We start from the raw sequence: 15,483 nt of genomic DNA on the forward strand, positions 1-15,483 counted from the left end.
TTAAAGTGCCGCATGATGGAAAAGTTACTGTTAAATCGGCCTGGCATCATGATGTCAGCATATTATTCCTTAGTTACACATGAATCAGTCGTGTTTCGTCTCAGTCCTGTGATGCTCAAATCATTTGCTTTGCAATTAACTTCTTCGTTCAAACATGTTCACTTTAAGCAAACATATGAATAAAGCCTTCTCTTCATATACTGACACCTCGTGTTGTTTTACTTGCACTCTGACATCACAATATTACTGTTGATAACTTTTAAGTGGCCAAAATAAAATGAGGAAATCTGTTCATCCATTGTTTGACTTTTTCTTCTTTGCAAAATGTACAGAGAGGAGCTAAATTTAGCCAGTTAGCAAAAATATTAATATTTTATCCTTTTTATCAGGAAGCCCAACATAAATACCGTTTTTTTCTTTGTTTCACCCCTAGATAGAAGAAAAATTACAGAAACAGGTTTATATTCTGTTGATTTTATTAAATTTGTTGTAGTTTATATTAAAAAAAATCTCTTCGTACAGCTGCATATAGGACAAGAAATATGAAGCCAACACAGTACTTATCTCTCGGTGCCTTTTGTCTGAAAACACAATATGAAAACTTTAGTGTCTGAAACAAGAAAGAAAAAACCAACACTTGTAATGCTTTCAGTTAAGTAGAAACGGCAGCAATGCTAAACACAACTCTTCCTGATCAATTAAAACACATTTAATCACTTTAAGAGGGTTTCTGTTGCCGGTAAGACAGGGGGGAAAAGTGGTAAAAAAAAGATATATATTTTTCTCTTTCCTTGTGAAAACTGGCTAAAAGAAACATTTTCTAATGCTAGAATAAAAACAGAAGCTATATACATACACATAATTTAAACGTTTAGCAGACAAGAGAAAAAAAAAAACCAAGACAACAAACAACATAAAAGGCACACTTTTACTACCTTTAAATTCCTGATCATTTTTAAAATTTGGAGATTTGCCTCAAAACAAACTCACACAAACAGCTCCACGCATGTAGTGGCAGCACTGTACAAAGCTTTGATTGTTTGTTGAACTGGCCGCTTCAACCACACAATGGCTTCCTTTCTGTCCTCCGGTCAGCTCAGGTCCTCCGACATGTTGGATCACAATCACCCGCAGCCCTCGGTTTTTAAGTTGGTGGTACTAGTCTGAGTCAGATATGCAGACCGTCACAGGAAAGCACACTTTGCTGGGTTTCCTGGAATTGTTTAAAATGCTCTCTGGCTCTTTGAGAAAACTTTGAGCCGAAGATAGATCTGCTCTGCTTCTCTGCAGCCCAGCTTCTGTTAAATTATGACCTTCAATCTATTCTGTTTCCTCTTTGTGGTGCTTGTTTATTCTGATCTACAAACTATTGGTCTCAGCAGCTGATGACTTCGTAAAATGTCCCATTTAATATGTAACACCATCATAAAATGTCAAACCTTTTTCAAAGTGCCTAAATATGAGAAATGTCCCCTTAAGTCTCCTTATTTTAACTGCCAATCATGTGCTTGTGTGGCATTTGAAAGCCACTTGTAGATCAGTTGCAGGGCTTAAAGTAAAAAAAAATTCCTGAAAATGAACTTTTTTCCAGGGAGCGGAGGTGCAATTAGGACGTCTTTCTCTGACTTCATGAATTTACTCTACATCTTATTTTAAATATGATTTCGGTGAAACAACCATTGGCTTGGATGCTGCGTTCAAGACCACTCAGAGACAACGTTCACGCTACAGGTGAACTCGGCGGAGAAAACGAAGTGTGGTATATTGTCACTATTTGCTGAACACTGAAAACATGCAGCAGCAAGTTCTGCTTATTTTCGAATATGTGTAATTTCCGACTTTAACATTGTTCATTGTTCAATTCATTTTCTACAATTCAGAGTCTCAACCACTATACCCATAGGTAACAGTTTTGTTTTTTTTTCTGACTCAAAGCGAAAAGCTGGAGATCCGGCAAGGTGCCGGAACACTTTAAGCCCTGCAGTTGTACTTGTAGTTCTCCTAAATCCTTTTAGTTTCAGTCTGGAACTTGGAGATGGTCCAGTTTCAGGTCCTCATCTGGTGCCCATCTATTTCATGGGTGTTTCCTCTGCAAGATGATGAAGTAAAAAAGAAGATAAGTGGTTGAAGTAAATCATAACTAAAGATGAGCAGGAGATTTTTCTTTTTAGTAGCATCTTACCTTCCGTTTGGTCTCTTGGCTGAGCACGAGTGGTGCCGTTGGATTCAGCAATCCTCTCTCCTTTAATAAAAGTACACAGAAGTAAATCATTTTTAGCTTTAAAAAAATAATCTGACATTTTAACCAATGTTGAAACTTACGTGGCCTCTCGTTCCTCTTCCAGAAGTCTGAAAAAAACAAAAGTGACAATAACAGAAAATACAGCATGGAAAGACCCAAAGAAACCGGCGTGTTTGGCACAAATTATTATTTTTAAGTCAGAAAATGATCAAACTTACTTGCTTCCCACGGCATTGATGCTGCAGGGAAAAGATCACAACAGAGAATGTGTTAAAGAGGCCACACTGTGCCTAGTTTTTAAGGATTTCTTCATTTTTACAACTATTATTCTGCTGAGAAGTCAGAATAATCTTAAAATCAGTTGGTCTAAAATAAACAGACGTGTAGATGTGTTACATGTTTAAATAGGCACTTATTTTTGATGAGATAAGCTCTTGCTCCTAATCCCAGTCCAACAGGTTTCGGCTGTGCAGGTAAAAGCTACATTAACAGTAGGAATATAATATATATAATCTGGTAGTAAGAGTGCATGCAGGAGCTGTAAGATTACAGCAGTTAAACAGTAGATGTGACTTCTGAGGTATAAAAAAATAGCAGTATTATTATTGCTAGTAGTGTTAGAAGGATCAGTATAAAAAGTAATGTTAGTGGTATTGGTTGTTAGGTTACACTGTGTCCTTATTTGACAAAAGTAAAACCAAAATAAAGAAACACTGTGAGAAACTAAACCCATATTCAACAGCTTGCAGAACCATCTTAAGTAGTGAGAAGTTGAAGTTTATTCTTGTCTGTTTGTTCTCACTTTTATACTGAAGTTTGATCCAGTCAATGTTGCCTCAGTTTGACGTCTGCAGCCCTTTGTTTATGCAAATCTCAATGTCCAATCACAGCATTTTAGTTTTATTAGGGCCTGGATTTTTCCCGTCTTGTTTCTTTTTGTTTTCAGTTTCAATTCAGTTTGTTTAGATTTGCTGTTGGGTTTCAGATCAATGGGCCACATTCACCAATATCTTCTTATGAATCTTCTAAAATGAGTTCTTAAATTGTACTGAAGAAGTTTTAACGAACATCCTCCATCAGACTGATTAAGTTTTAGTAGATCATTTGTATAATTTGTCTTAGATTACTGAATACCAGGCTCTCTGCAAGTTGCCAGGAGGGTTTGCAGGTAAACACCCAAACATGCCCATAAAAGGTTGAGATTGAGAGCCGCATGCAGAGACAAAGACAAGAAAAATAACAATCAGAATACCAAAAGAATGAATGAAAACAGATATTATTAAGAAAGATGTGCACTGAAACCTGTTTGTCCTCATTTTTAAAAGTGTAGCACCTGTTTATTATTATTTATTAAGATTTAAATAAATTAAAAACAGTTTAATGAACAAATGTATAATGAATAACTTCTGCAACTTAACAGCGAGCTTGCAGTCTGGTTCTATGAATACATCAGGACACACGTCTTTGTGGTGTAGTGGCTAAAGAGGGAATTTATACATCGTAGAATAAATGTTCATCTCTCTTTACATACTTCTACGGTTTGAGAAGCAAATCGCTACCTGCATTGTCCAAACGCATCCAGCATCCTTTTAAGACGCGGAGCGCTAATGTGTGTAAATCTGACGAAATAAAACCTCCTGAGTCTGAAGGTTGGTTGGTGGTGTTATTAACCAGGGGGTTAGGGCATAACCTCCAACTACTAATAACTGCTTTAGTAAATTTAAATTATAGAAAGACCACATTCGGCAGGAGGATCTGGGAGTGGCAGGTGACTTGGATATTTATGGAGTGACATTCTTGTGGTTGAGGGAATGAATCTGGCATGTGTGCAATCTATTGCACCGATGGTGTTAAAAAGGCCAGTAATGAAATCACATCCCCGTCTGACTGCGACTTGTTTATGAATGACTGAAAAACAGTTACATATTTCCCTGAGATAATTATGTTAGGACCTGATCTGCAATATCTTACTGTTTATTTTAAAATAAAAACATCTTTGGCTAAATTTAGACTAAATTACAGTAAGGCAGGGGTGTCAAACTCCGGTCCTCGAGGGCCGGTATCCTGCAGGTTTTCATTGTTTCCCTGATTTAACACACCTGACTGAAATTAATGGGCTATTGTGAAGAAGCTGAAAAGAAGCTGTTGGATCCACTTGATTTTATATAGGTGTGTTGGAGCAAGGAAATAACTAAAACCTGCAGGATAACGGCCCTTGAGCACCGGAGTTTGACACCCCTGCTGTAAGGTGTCCAGGGGCGGTGGCTATGAAACTATCCCATATTATGAACCCCTCACTGCCGTGCTTAACAGTTTGTATGAGGCGTTTGTGTTGATAAACCGTGAATTTTGGTCAAAGAACATTTCTCCAGAAGATGTAATTTTGCAAACCGAAGCCAAGCTGCCATGTTCTTTTTAGAGAGAAGTGGCTTTCTCCTGCAACCCTCCCAAACAAACCTTGTTCAGTATTTTTCCAGTTGCTCTGTCTTGGACTTTAACATGCTAACTGAGGACGTAAAGTCCAAGATGCAGCTTTTGTTTTTTGTTTTACAGTTTCTGTGAGTATTGCATGGTCTGACCTTGGCGTGAACTTGCTGGGACGTCCAGTCCTGGTAAGATTGACATTGTCCCTAATTTTTTAAATTTGCAAATAATCGTTCTTATTGTAAAATAATGGACTGTAAATAATTAGGAAATGGCAGAATAACCATTAACAGATTGAAGTGCAGTAAGAACTGCTTCTCTAAAATTATTGCTGATGTTTTTCCTCCTTGGAATTGTGTTAAAAGACACCAGAATGCTGCAGACCAGCAAACCTCAGGTTGTATTGAGGTGAATCACACAGTTATCCAGGTAGAAACCTGGCTTGAGGAAGTAAAGATGTATTTAAGATGTTCACACAGATCATTTCTGTATTCTGGATTGTTTCCGTTAAATAAACGGTGACTCTGTAATTATGTTGTTGTTAATCTGTTTGTACAAGTTTAAGACCTGGTGGGAACAAAAAGATTTTTGTTATATCCTGATACACAGGCTTTAAATTTAAAGGGTACTTTCTGTTGTATGACTGTGTGTACTTGTGGATTGAGCTTATTTAAACACCGTGCATTTCAGGCTGTGGACTACTTACTCTTTTCATAGAAACACACCCCTAAAAGAAGAAAATAAGAGCAATTATAAATTTACATGTGACAAATTAAGTATGAAGAGATTTTGAGTTTGCAAATAGAAAGAGAATTATCACCCGTTTTGCACTTGTGAAATATGACCAGCAGCAGCACAGGCAGCAGTAGACAAATGAAGACTGTGACTCCTTTGAAAATATTTAGTTTGCTTTCTGGAAAATGAGCAAATATGAGGCTTTTAAAAATACTTAAATCATAAAAATCTAATAGAAGTCAAACAATGAGGAGCTAATGTAGATTTCTCAATAACTGAACACAATGATTTACACGAGAGAGAAAGTTTCTTAGTGTTTACTCACCAGGGGTGGCGAACGGGTTGGGGATGGGATTGCTGCTCTGCCGACTGAATTCATTATTCAGTTCACAGCTGAACTCTTTTATATTTGAAATTTCTTTCTGAGAGTGTGGTGACAAAAAAAAAACATTGCCATAAATTTAATTTGACTTTATTTTTAAAAATTTTGACAAGATTACTTCCCTTGAATAGTAATAAAAACAAAAAAGCTGCCCAAGGCTTTATGCCTTCATTAAAGAACCTGCAAAACCGAGGCTGCTGAGTTAAAGATCACTACCACCTCTGCCTCTTTTTTCACCTTTTAGTTTTACAAACTTTCACCAAACAGACTGAGTCTCTCCCCCTGTTGCTGCACCAGTAACTCGGTCCTCTGCAGGACACATCCACCACGAGATTGTAAGCTGTACTTGTGCAGTAACTAAAGGATCAGTCAGTGAACCAATAACATTAGCTTTGAAGAAAACACAACTACAAACAAACAAAAAACAGCTACACATTATGTACAATACCTTAATGATGTATTCATTCCCAGAGACTTCTGGCACCTCTTTATTGTCTGCTTTCCATGTGTAGCTGACTGGTCCAGCTCCTGTTGTGTCTCCTTCACAGACCAGTGTACATACACTCACTGTGCTGTCGCAAGATTTAAGGGTAGGTACAGGAACATCAGCTGTTGTTATTAAAGAAATAAGAAGAACAAATTACATCATTCAACACTGCTTATTTTTAAAAATGGGAAAATCTAACAATACTTAACTGGAGGAACAGAAAAATGTAAAACTGATGTACTTACAGATGACTTCGAGGAGGATTGGGGTGTCGACTTTGTTATTGATCTCTGGTGTGTACAGTCCGCTGTCAGTTGGGATCAGTCCTGTGATTGTCATCATTCCAGTTGAGATGTTCAGACGGCCACGCTCTTTAAACAAACACAGGAGATGTCAGCTTTTCAAGTAAAGTCACAAATAACAAAGACAAACACAAAATCTTCAAATCTTCTTCAATCTTCCAAAGTCAAACCTTCATAATGGCGATATGCACGTATTTCCTGTCTCTCCCATTTCATGGCGAGATTTTCTCCTTCTTTCCATATGATGCTGGTGTCAGCTGCAGGGACGACTTCTGGTTTGAGGTCAACCTGGCCGCCCAGTCTCCCGTAAACCTTTTTCTCTACAGCGACAAAACAGATGCAGTGTGCTGTTTATTTTGTCCAAATATCCTTAAAAAAATCCTCAGATTGACTGGATGGTGGTAAAACTTTATATTAGCAAAAAGAGAACTATTCTTTAAACAGAATCCCGTCTTGTATAGTTTTACTCAAACTGGACTCACAAAGTGTCACTGGAGGCCTCACACTGAATTTTTCTTTTTTAATTAATTGGCACCACTTCTTCCTTCCCCATTTATTTCTTCTTTTGAAAGGGGAACACAGAAAAACTAAAAAAGTAGCTCAACTACTTCAAGTCTATCTGAAAGGCCTTTTATGATACTATTTACCATGAAGTTTCCTAAACACTTATGCACATTTTAAAGATCTAGTGTGAAGGATGCAACTACATCTAGCTGCAAGTGTAAACGGCCAGGACTAAACACTGGTTTGTCCCTTCTGAGCCACCGCTGTATTCTGATAGTACAGAGATGAAATGACAAGGACCCATGCTTTCTTCATACATAAACTGATTATGCTGAGATTTTAAATCGTTTTATTCTAATGAAAACTCATTTGTGAACAGATTATTGTTTTTCTTCCAATTTTTATCATCATTATAGCACAAAACCTTCCCCATGACACAAGAAAAATGATAAAGTCCAGCAAGTGTTCTGAATGTTTACATCTTTTTGAGTTGGAAAACATGCATATAAATCATTTTAATATCAGAATAATTAAGTACATAGTGCGTGTTGTTGGACAAATTTTAATCTGAGCAAAGTGCAGTCACAATGCTGCAAAAGTGTGAAACTGACATAAAAATGAGCTGAATTTAAAGATATGTGTTATGCAACCCAAGAGTAATAGCCCTAAAAACTTTCAGTCTGAGTTTTGTTTATATTTGTACTATATTTACAGCTTTACATTAGAAATAATGTGTTTGAATGGATCATATTTACCACATGACTGCTACTGAGTCAGTGTGTCATCATGGCAAAATGAAAAAGATTTTAAATATAAAACTATTAGAACTGAATAAAGGAACACTTTCTGCTAAGATCCCACAGCTTGTGACTTAAAATGCATCAAACTGTGGAAGACACTGTATCCTGGTGGATAATGTGATGCATCCTTCTGCAACTGCAATGCAAATGAAATGACTGGTAGTGAGAGCCTCTTCTTTTCCAAGTTATGATATTCTACTTTTTAATTGTTCTATTATGTGCTGTGATAGATTATTATGTTCTTTACTTTTAAACTCTATTCTAATCCGCTTTAGTTTAATAACTGTTCAATTTTCTATTAATCCAAATTATCTTAATTTCTACCATGGTCGATTCTTTCAAACAGTTCTCTATAAAACAATGTCCCCTCTCATTTTGTGTCATATTCTTGTGGTGATTCACCCTGTGGTCGTTTTTTATATTATCTCGTCTTTCCAGGCTTTTTTTTTGTACAGGGTGGGGTCATGACGCGGAAAATAATAAACCACAACACATCTTGCACAGATACACAATTATAATGCGGATTTATAAACACTTCTATGGTGTGAATAAAGCTATAAACTGACCTGAAGCTGCGAACTTGACAAAAAGGATGAAAACCAACCAACCGGCCAACAACAGGCGAGCACGACAGGGCCTCATCTTCGTCAACGAAACCGGGAAAAGCAACAAGATACCCGGCTCCAGCTGTTGTTGACTAAATATACGTGTGAAGTAACGTTAGCTGAAAGCTAATTGCATTTTAGTTTGAGCATAAATAGTCGTTTTAGTAAGTGGCGGTACTACTGTGTGTAGTTGAAAGACGCTGAAAGTGAAACTAGTTACCACCTCAACGCGCTGCCAGTCTCCGCCTCCACATACCATGCTTAAAATAGTACGAACAAATTAATACTGTAGTGTGTTAATTTAAAAGAAAAAACAAAAACATCGTTTAAGGGTTACAGTGGTAACAGGCCACGTTTTGTTTGCAAAATTTATTTTAATAAAGTTAATTTCAGGACTCAGGATTCTCAATCCAAAACGGCACTTTTCCGCCCCCTAGCGGTCTGGGAGACTATTGCAGTCAGAAACTATTGTCCAGACTGGCCTCATTAAATTATAAAAGAGCATTTAAGATATGTCTGAGAATCATCAGCAGTTATTTAAGAAGGGGTAAAAAAATACATCTGTTCATTTTTCTGAATTAATCAAATAGTTGAAAGAAAGAAAGAAAGAAAAAGAGCCGCCAGCCATTCTCTAACACAAGACTTTACGTCTTGTGATTTCATATAGTACTGCAGAATTAATCAAATAGTAAAAACTCAGCTGTAAAGTAAAAAAAAAAAAAAGACCACGGCTTCATGGGGTTTCTGTGTACACTGGAGGCTGAAGTCTCAGGAAAGGACTGAACAGGTGCCCAAGTGTTCTGTGGGTTTTTGATTGTTTTTAAGTCCTCTTATTTCCTGTTTTATTTTGTACAGTTGAACTCCTTTGTGTATTCTTTATAAGTTACATCCTGCTCTGTGATTCTGGTCACACCTTCCTGTTTTACAATCCCTCTCTATTAACTTTCCTTTATTCGTTGCGTTTGCTGTCATGTCAGTCACTGTTGCTGCTAGTCATGTTTGTCACCAGTTTCTTGCTTATTTCAGTTTGTAAGTTTAGCTCTTCTGATTTTGGTCGTCTATTGAGTTGTATTTCCTGCTTGAGCAGTTTCTAAATCCAAACTGATTTTTGGGGGTAAATTTGTAGTTTCCGTAATTTAGTGGCGACATTCTTTGCAACACTATTTCACATTATGAAGCCATTCCACTTCAATCTGGAAAATAGTGTTAAAAGTCTCCCTTTTGTCTTTTTTCCTCATTTTTTAACTACTTTTGTAATCAGAGATGAGCACTGACGTAAATTACCTGTTTATATGTTCCTCTCTCCTTCTAAAACTGGCATAAAGCCTTTGTTTTATATAGAGAAAAAACAAAACAAGATCCTTTCAAGAAAGTATTAAGAACGTAACTTTTATTTAAACCACATTTAAGTGTGTTGGCTGGGTGATAAGACATACAATAAGACAATATAATGTTGCAACAATATGAGTATGCAAATTATTATCATGCTTATTTTTATGATAGAAGCCAAATAAAAATTGCTTTACAAATTCTTGGCTGTACAACCAGATCTTCATGAACCTTTTGTTGGATCATTCATCCTAAAGTATACTCATGCTGGGTGGGTTCAGAGGCTCTAACTGCAGCCACAAGCCTCCTTCGGCACGCAGAACAAGCTGTGGGAGACGGCGAATTTCCCCAGATCCGTTTCTGAGTTCAGGATTCACGCCCAGGGTGAGACGAAACCTGAGCAAGGTCAATGCCACAACGACTCGAAGTTCTGCCATGGCAAATTTCTGTCCGATGCAGTTCCTGTGAGCACATTCATTCATTCAAGTTACATTTTTCACAAACACACCCAGTTATATCCGATCTTATTATGGTTCTGCACAGAATCGAACCTGGGGCCTGAGGAGAATGGGATGAAGGCATGAGATGAGCGACTCTCAGGGTTGGTCGGGTCAAAGCGCAGAGGATTAAACTCCTGATTAAAGGGCAGACTGACAGGTTAGCCATAGCAGGGTTGAACCCAAAAGATAATTAAGTTTAATTTTCAAACTCTTACATGTGGGTTTGTCCAGACTTCAGGGTTGTGGTGTGTTCCATATATGCTAACCAAACAGATCACCCCTGGGAAAGATTTACATGAAAAAAGAGTTGATTTTCTATCAGATTAACAGACTAATCAGTCTGATCAAGTCTGAGCTCCATAAACCGGTTCCAGATGAATTATTTTAGGTGGTATAAAATGGGTTGCTGGCATGCACAGATAACCAGAAGCAAAACAAGCTTTTTAACTTCTAAGTTTGAGCTTCTCACCTTCTGGTACGATGAGATCTCCTGGTAGCGGCATGTCCTGAGTGTACTTCCTCGTCACAGCCTGCACAGGTGAGTGGAGCCTCAGACTCTCTCTGATGCACATGGTGGTGAAAGGAAGACTGGACAGATCCTCCCTTCAGATTAATATATGCAAATCAATTAAACAGAATTCTAAGTGAATGGGCCTGTTCAGTTATTCAGTGTGTGTGTGTTCTAACCATTCTATTTCATGTTCACTTCGTCCCTGCATGAGATCCATCACCTCCTGCCTGCATTTTTCCTGAAAGTGTGCGTGGCATGCTAAATTATACAGCGTCCAGCAAATCGCACTGGCTGTTGTGTCGTGACCTGTTGAACAATAGCAAGGATTCATTTCAGACTTTAAAGGAGGCTTACGCTCTTTTCTAGCTCTGTATTCTTTTATTTTGGGGCTAAATGAGAGTTGTTTTGCACAATCTTTCTGTTTAGAAAAATTTATATTTTTCTTATAATAACTATGAATGAAATCCCTCTCGTCTTCCGCTATCTGAAACAAGACATTTTAGATTTTTTTTTTTCTTTAAAATAGCACTACTGAACTTTTGCAAATGCCACAAAGTGAAATGCTACTGTAAAGTGACATGGCGTCCCAGAAGAAAAGAAATTTGAAAGTGTGGTCTCTCAGCCTTGGGATGGTGCAGGGCAACAGTGGCTCCAGAAATGTTCATAATGAATGTCAGTGAATCATTAGAATGAGTCAGAACCATATTTTTTAGGTAAAAAAGTTACATAATGCTGCCTTAAGAAGGAAGAAAAACCACTTTCTACTAAAGCCCCATTTCCATCAATAGGTCTGACTTGGGATGGGACACATCTTTTTGTTTTCACAGGCAAAAGATAGGATGGGTGGCAGGTAACAGAACATCCAAATTGTCTTACTTTCATGGACCCTTCCACTGTCACGTTCTTTATCATTATAATTCAAGAACGGCGTTGCAACGCTGTCATATTATGCTATAAGATAACTGTGACTATCTGGGTAATAACCGCCTATCAGGTATAGTTGACTGTGGAAATACAACAACGATCAGAGTTTACCACCCCAAAAAAGCAGTTTGAAAGTTGAGGTAATGTAATGATCACCTGTGACCACAGAGGGCGCTGTTTATGCATATTTAGACCTCACCTGCAAACATGAAGGTGTTGGCCTCAGCCAGAATCTCCTCATTTGTTAGACCTTGTCCATCTTCATCCTGTGACACAGTTAGTACCGATGTTTATTTTATCTTTGGCTTCTTCCCATCTCTTTTTTCCCCTCATTATGCTACATTTATTATGTTTATTAAAATCCTTCTGTTTTACCTTTGACAACAGTATAATGTCCACAAAATCTTTCTTCCTCTGTGGTGTTGTGGTGAGATTGGATTGTGTTTCTGTGCCCCTCTGCTGGTTAATGAGGACACGACGCTTCTGAACCACTTCCCGAGTGAATCTGTGAACCATGGACACAACAATATCATACAGTAATTGAAATAGATACCACTAGACTGGATTTTACATTAAAGTGCATTTAAATTTAGTGTGGATAAAAGCAAAACATTGTAAGATCTTGGGAGATACTGCACAGAGAAATATAATTCGTTCTGCTACTAAATTATAATACTTTTGTTTTTAATTGTACCTTAAAATCCAGTAGATAACAGTGTAATTAACCAGAATACAAAAAGCAATGCATAGAAAAACACACGTTTAGTAATATATATTTAAGATTTAGCTAGTTTTTGGTCACTTTCCAGTTAAAATGTACCATTATACTTGTATACTTCTACATTAACTGTACAACACAGCAGGATAAAGATTAAACCAGTGCATGCAAACTACCTGTGTACAACATTTAAGGCCTGTTTGAATCGTTTTCCCTCTTGTGTTTTCCAGTAAATCCAGTCCCAGTGGTGTAAAATCCTCAGGCGGCGATCTATTATCAGGTCACTGAGCTCCACTATGGCTGACACATACTCACTGCTGGATCTGTAGAAATGATTTAATCTTAAAACCACAGAACTAAAACAAGAATTATATGTTTTAAGTTAAAATAATGGAGACCTCACTCCTGACAGTTGCTGTTGTAGCTAAAGGCGCATTTCAGTAAACTGTCCAGCGTCATCAGAGTCACGTGATCAAACATCTCCAAGTTGTTTTTGCCTTCTGCTACCAGACGACGCCACTTATCCTTACAGTCAGTTGAAATACAGATGCAATACAATTCAAGAGAAAACAGAAAAATCACGACTTCATAAATCACAGTAGAAATGCAGAAATAAGTGATTTGTATTTGTGTATCATACATTTGTGTCTGTGTTTGTTCGTCTTACATGCATGGTGTTAGTTGAAGAGTTAAAAGTGGCAATGTAGGTTTTTAGAATATCAAAATGAAAAGCCGGAGTCAGGAGTCGTCTTTTGCGAGACCATTCCTCTCCGTTGCTCAGCAACAAACTTTGTCCTGGGACAAAAGAAACCGTTTTAGCATGAAAATATCACTTTGTAATTATGAAAGCAATAATTTGATTTAAATAATAAAGACTTAATTAATGTCTGATATAGTTAAAACAACATAAATTACACAAAGTGCTTTCTCATTATCTTAAAAGTGATTAAACATACAAGCAAATGGACAAAGGGTTTCCAGAGGAACGTCTTTGACTCACCCAGCCATGGACGTAGGTGGCCATAAATAAGCTCATCTTTCATTGTGATGTTGGCTTAAAGAGGCAAAGCAATGTGATGAAGAGAAACAAACAATAAACATCAGCTTAAACAGCTATTTTCTTGTTTCATCCTACCAGATGCCATCAGCAGCGGTTTGACGTAGTCAGGATGGAAGATTCTGACCAGGTGGTAGAAAGGACCGAGGAACCAGCTGCAGGAGTGTTTGTAGGTCTGAACTAAGTCATCCACCTGCAAGAGACCTTCTTCTGTGCTCTGCATCTGAAGGATTAAAGTTTATTTTATACTAAAGCAAACCTAAAATATTGATGCCTACATTGACGCAGACATGCTGTCATTGTGTTTTACTATCAGTATTTAGCAAGCTTTAAATATGTCTGATATTAAACTACATTTGTGTCCTACCTGGCCCATATGGCCCATCAGCCATGAGCGTGTTTGTGGCTTATTGAAGCAGGATAACTTGTGGGTGTACCAGGCATGACACACCAGCAGTTTCACAGTCCAAAACCCGACCACAGCAACCAGCACCGCTCCAAGCATCTGTGGAAGCAGACAGATGTCCATCCAGCTACAGATCTGAAAGAGGACACTGTGGATGAGAGCCATTCTGGCTGAGCAGGAGAGCAATTACTATCCAGGCGTCCTGGTTTGGTGGCAACTATTCTGCTGTGACAAGAGCTGCTGACTGTGGGAAGTCACTGATGTTGAAATATACGGAAGCCAACCTGCTCCGCCCCTTTATTGAAAGTATTTCAACATGAACACCTGCTGTAACTATTATGACACCACTTCCTGTTCAGTTAAAAAACACAGCCACACACACGTTACACAAAATAAAATACACAATTTCCACTTCATCACTTATCAATCAATATAATTATATCTTATCATGGGACAACACTGACGAAATAATGCTTTGATACAGTGCAAGTCAGTGTACAGCTGGTTTAATAGAGTAAATGTACTGTCCCCTCAAAATGACTCAACATGCAGCCATTAATGTCTAAATAACTGGCATTTAAAGTGAGTACACCCCTAAGTGAAAATGTCCAAATTGGGCCCAATTAGCCATTTTCCAATTAGCCAGAGTCATGTGACTCCTTAGTGTTACAAGTTTTCAGGTGTGAATGGGGAGCAGGTGTGTCAGTGCTCAGACTATACACCGTTCACTGCACCAAATTGGTCTGCATGGTTGTTGTCCCAGAAGAAAGCCTCTTCTAAAGACAATTCACAAAAAAGCCCTCAAACAGTTTGCTAAAGACAAGCAGACTAATGACATGGATTACTGGAACCATGTCCTGTGGTCTGATGAGACCAATATAAACTTATTTGCTTCTGATGGTGTCAAGCGTGTGTGACGGCAACCAGGTGAGGAGTACAAAGACAAGTGTGTCTTGCCTGCAGTCAAGCATGGTGGTGGGAGTGTTATGAGGCTGCATGAGTGCTGCCTCTTCATTGAAGGAGTCATAAATGCCAACATGTACTGTGACATACTGAAGCAGAGCATGTTCCACCCCCCTTTGGAAACTGGTAACAACCCCAAACACACCACCAAGACAACCACTGCCTTGCTAAAGAAGCTGAGGGTAAAGGTGGTGGACTAGCTAAGCATGTCTCCAAACCTCAACCCTAGTGAACATCTGTGGGGCATCCTCAAACAGGAGGTAGAGGAGAGCAAGGTCTCAAACATCCACCATCTTCATGAAGTCATTATGGAGGGATGGAAGACGCAACCTGCTCTGGTGAACTCCATGCCCAAGAGAGTTGAGGCAGTGCTGGAATATAATAGTGGCCACACAAAATATTGACACTTTGGGCCCAATTTACATGGCTAAATTGGGCTGTGTTGAGTTATTTTGAGGGGACAGTAAATTTGCACCTTTACACTAGCTGTACACACTTTACATTGTGGGATGCTATATATATATATATATATATATATATATATATATATATATATATATATATATATATATATAGGTTTGTTAGTTTAAATCA

General features: G+C 38.0%; 2 protein-coding genes across 3 annotated transcripts; both read right to left on the bottom strand.

The window, feature by feature from the left end:
* Positions 1 to 959: 959 nt before the first annotated feature.
* LOC121635494 lies at positions 960 to 8,821 on the bottom strand. 2 transcript variants are annotated; one of them, XM_041978684.1, is made up of 11 exons: positions 8,443 to 8,821; positions 6,751 to 6,892; positions 6,516 to 6,649; positions 6,232 to 6,392; positions 5,727 to 5,823; positions 5,487 to 5,579; positions 5,373 to 5,393; positions 2,461 to 2,481; positions 2,323 to 2,349; positions 2,183 to 2,242; positions 960 to 2,089 (listed from the first exon to the last, which is right to left on the bottom strand). In XM_041978684.1, the coding sequence occupies exons 1-11, from the start codon at positions 8,516 to 8,518 to the stop codon at positions 2,070 to 2,072; spliced, it is 852 nt and encodes a 283-aa protein (XP_041834618.1). In that variant the 5' UTR covers positions 8,519 to 8,821; the 3' UTR covers positions 960 to 2,069. The 2 variants fall into 2 exon arrangements, with proteins under 2 accessions (XP_041834618.1, XP_041834616.1); XM_041978682.1 differs by having other exon boundaries at positions 6,516 to 6,641; positions 6,743 to 6,892; positions 8,443 to 8,819.
* Positions 8,822 to 9,872: 1,051 nt separating this feature from the next.
* Positions 9,873 to 14,261, bottom strand: LOC121635670 (cytochrome P450 4F3). Its single transcript, XM_041978954.1, has 13 exons — positions 13,888 to 14,261; positions 13,599 to 13,743; positions 13,464 to 13,517; positions 13,131 to 13,258; positions 12,867 to 12,988; positions 12,640 to 12,786; positions 12,121 to 12,250; positions 11,945 to 12,011; positions 10,998 to 11,127; positions 10,780 to 10,913; positions 10,526 to 10,590; positions 10,362 to 10,444; positions 9,873 to 10,272 (listed from the first exon to the last, which is right to left on the bottom strand). Exons 1-13 carry the CDS (start codon positions 14,089 to 14,091, stop codon positions 10,062 to 10,064), a joined length of 1,620 nt encoding a protein of 539 aa, XP_041834888.1. The 5' UTR covers positions 14,092 to 14,261; the 3' UTR covers positions 9,873 to 10,061.
* Between the last annotated feature and the right edge of the window lie 1,222 nt (positions 14,262 to 15,483).

The sequence above is a fragment of the Melanotaenia boesemani genome, chromosome 24, assembly GCF_017639745.1.
Source record: "Melanotaenia boesemani isolate fMelBoe1 chromosome 24, fMelBoe1.pri, whole genome shotgun sequence".
NCBI classification, from domain to species: Eukaryota; Metazoa; Chordata; class Actinopteri; order Atheriniformes; family Melanotaeniidae; genus Melanotaenia; species Melanotaenia boesemani.

Coding starts and splice junctions, on each gene's coding strand:
- LOC121635670 (XM_041978954.1), bottom strand. CDS start 14,091: ATGGCTCTCATCCACAGTGTCCTCTTTCAGATCTGTAGCTGGATGGAC. Junction 13,518..13,598: donor ACCGCTGCTGATGGCATCTG/GTAGGATGAAAC, acceptor TGCCTCTTTAAG/CCAACATCACAATGAAAGAT. Junction 13,259..13,463: donor CCACCTACGTCCATGGCTGG/GTGAGTCAAAGA, acceptor CTTTTGTCCCAG/GACAAAGTTTGTTGCTGAGC.
- LOC121635494 (XM_041978684.1), bottom strand. CDS start 8,518: ATGAGGCCCTGTCGTGCTCGCCTGTTGTTGGCCGGTTGGTTGGTTTTC. Junction 5,394..5,486: donor ATTTCACAAGTGCAAAACGG/GTGATAATTCTC, acceptor TTCTTCTTTTAG/GGGTGTGTTTCTATGAAAAG. Junction 2,482..5,372: donor GGTGTGTTTCTATGAAAAGA/GTAAGTAGTCCA, acceptor TTTTCCCTGCAG/CATCAATGCCGTGGGAAGCA.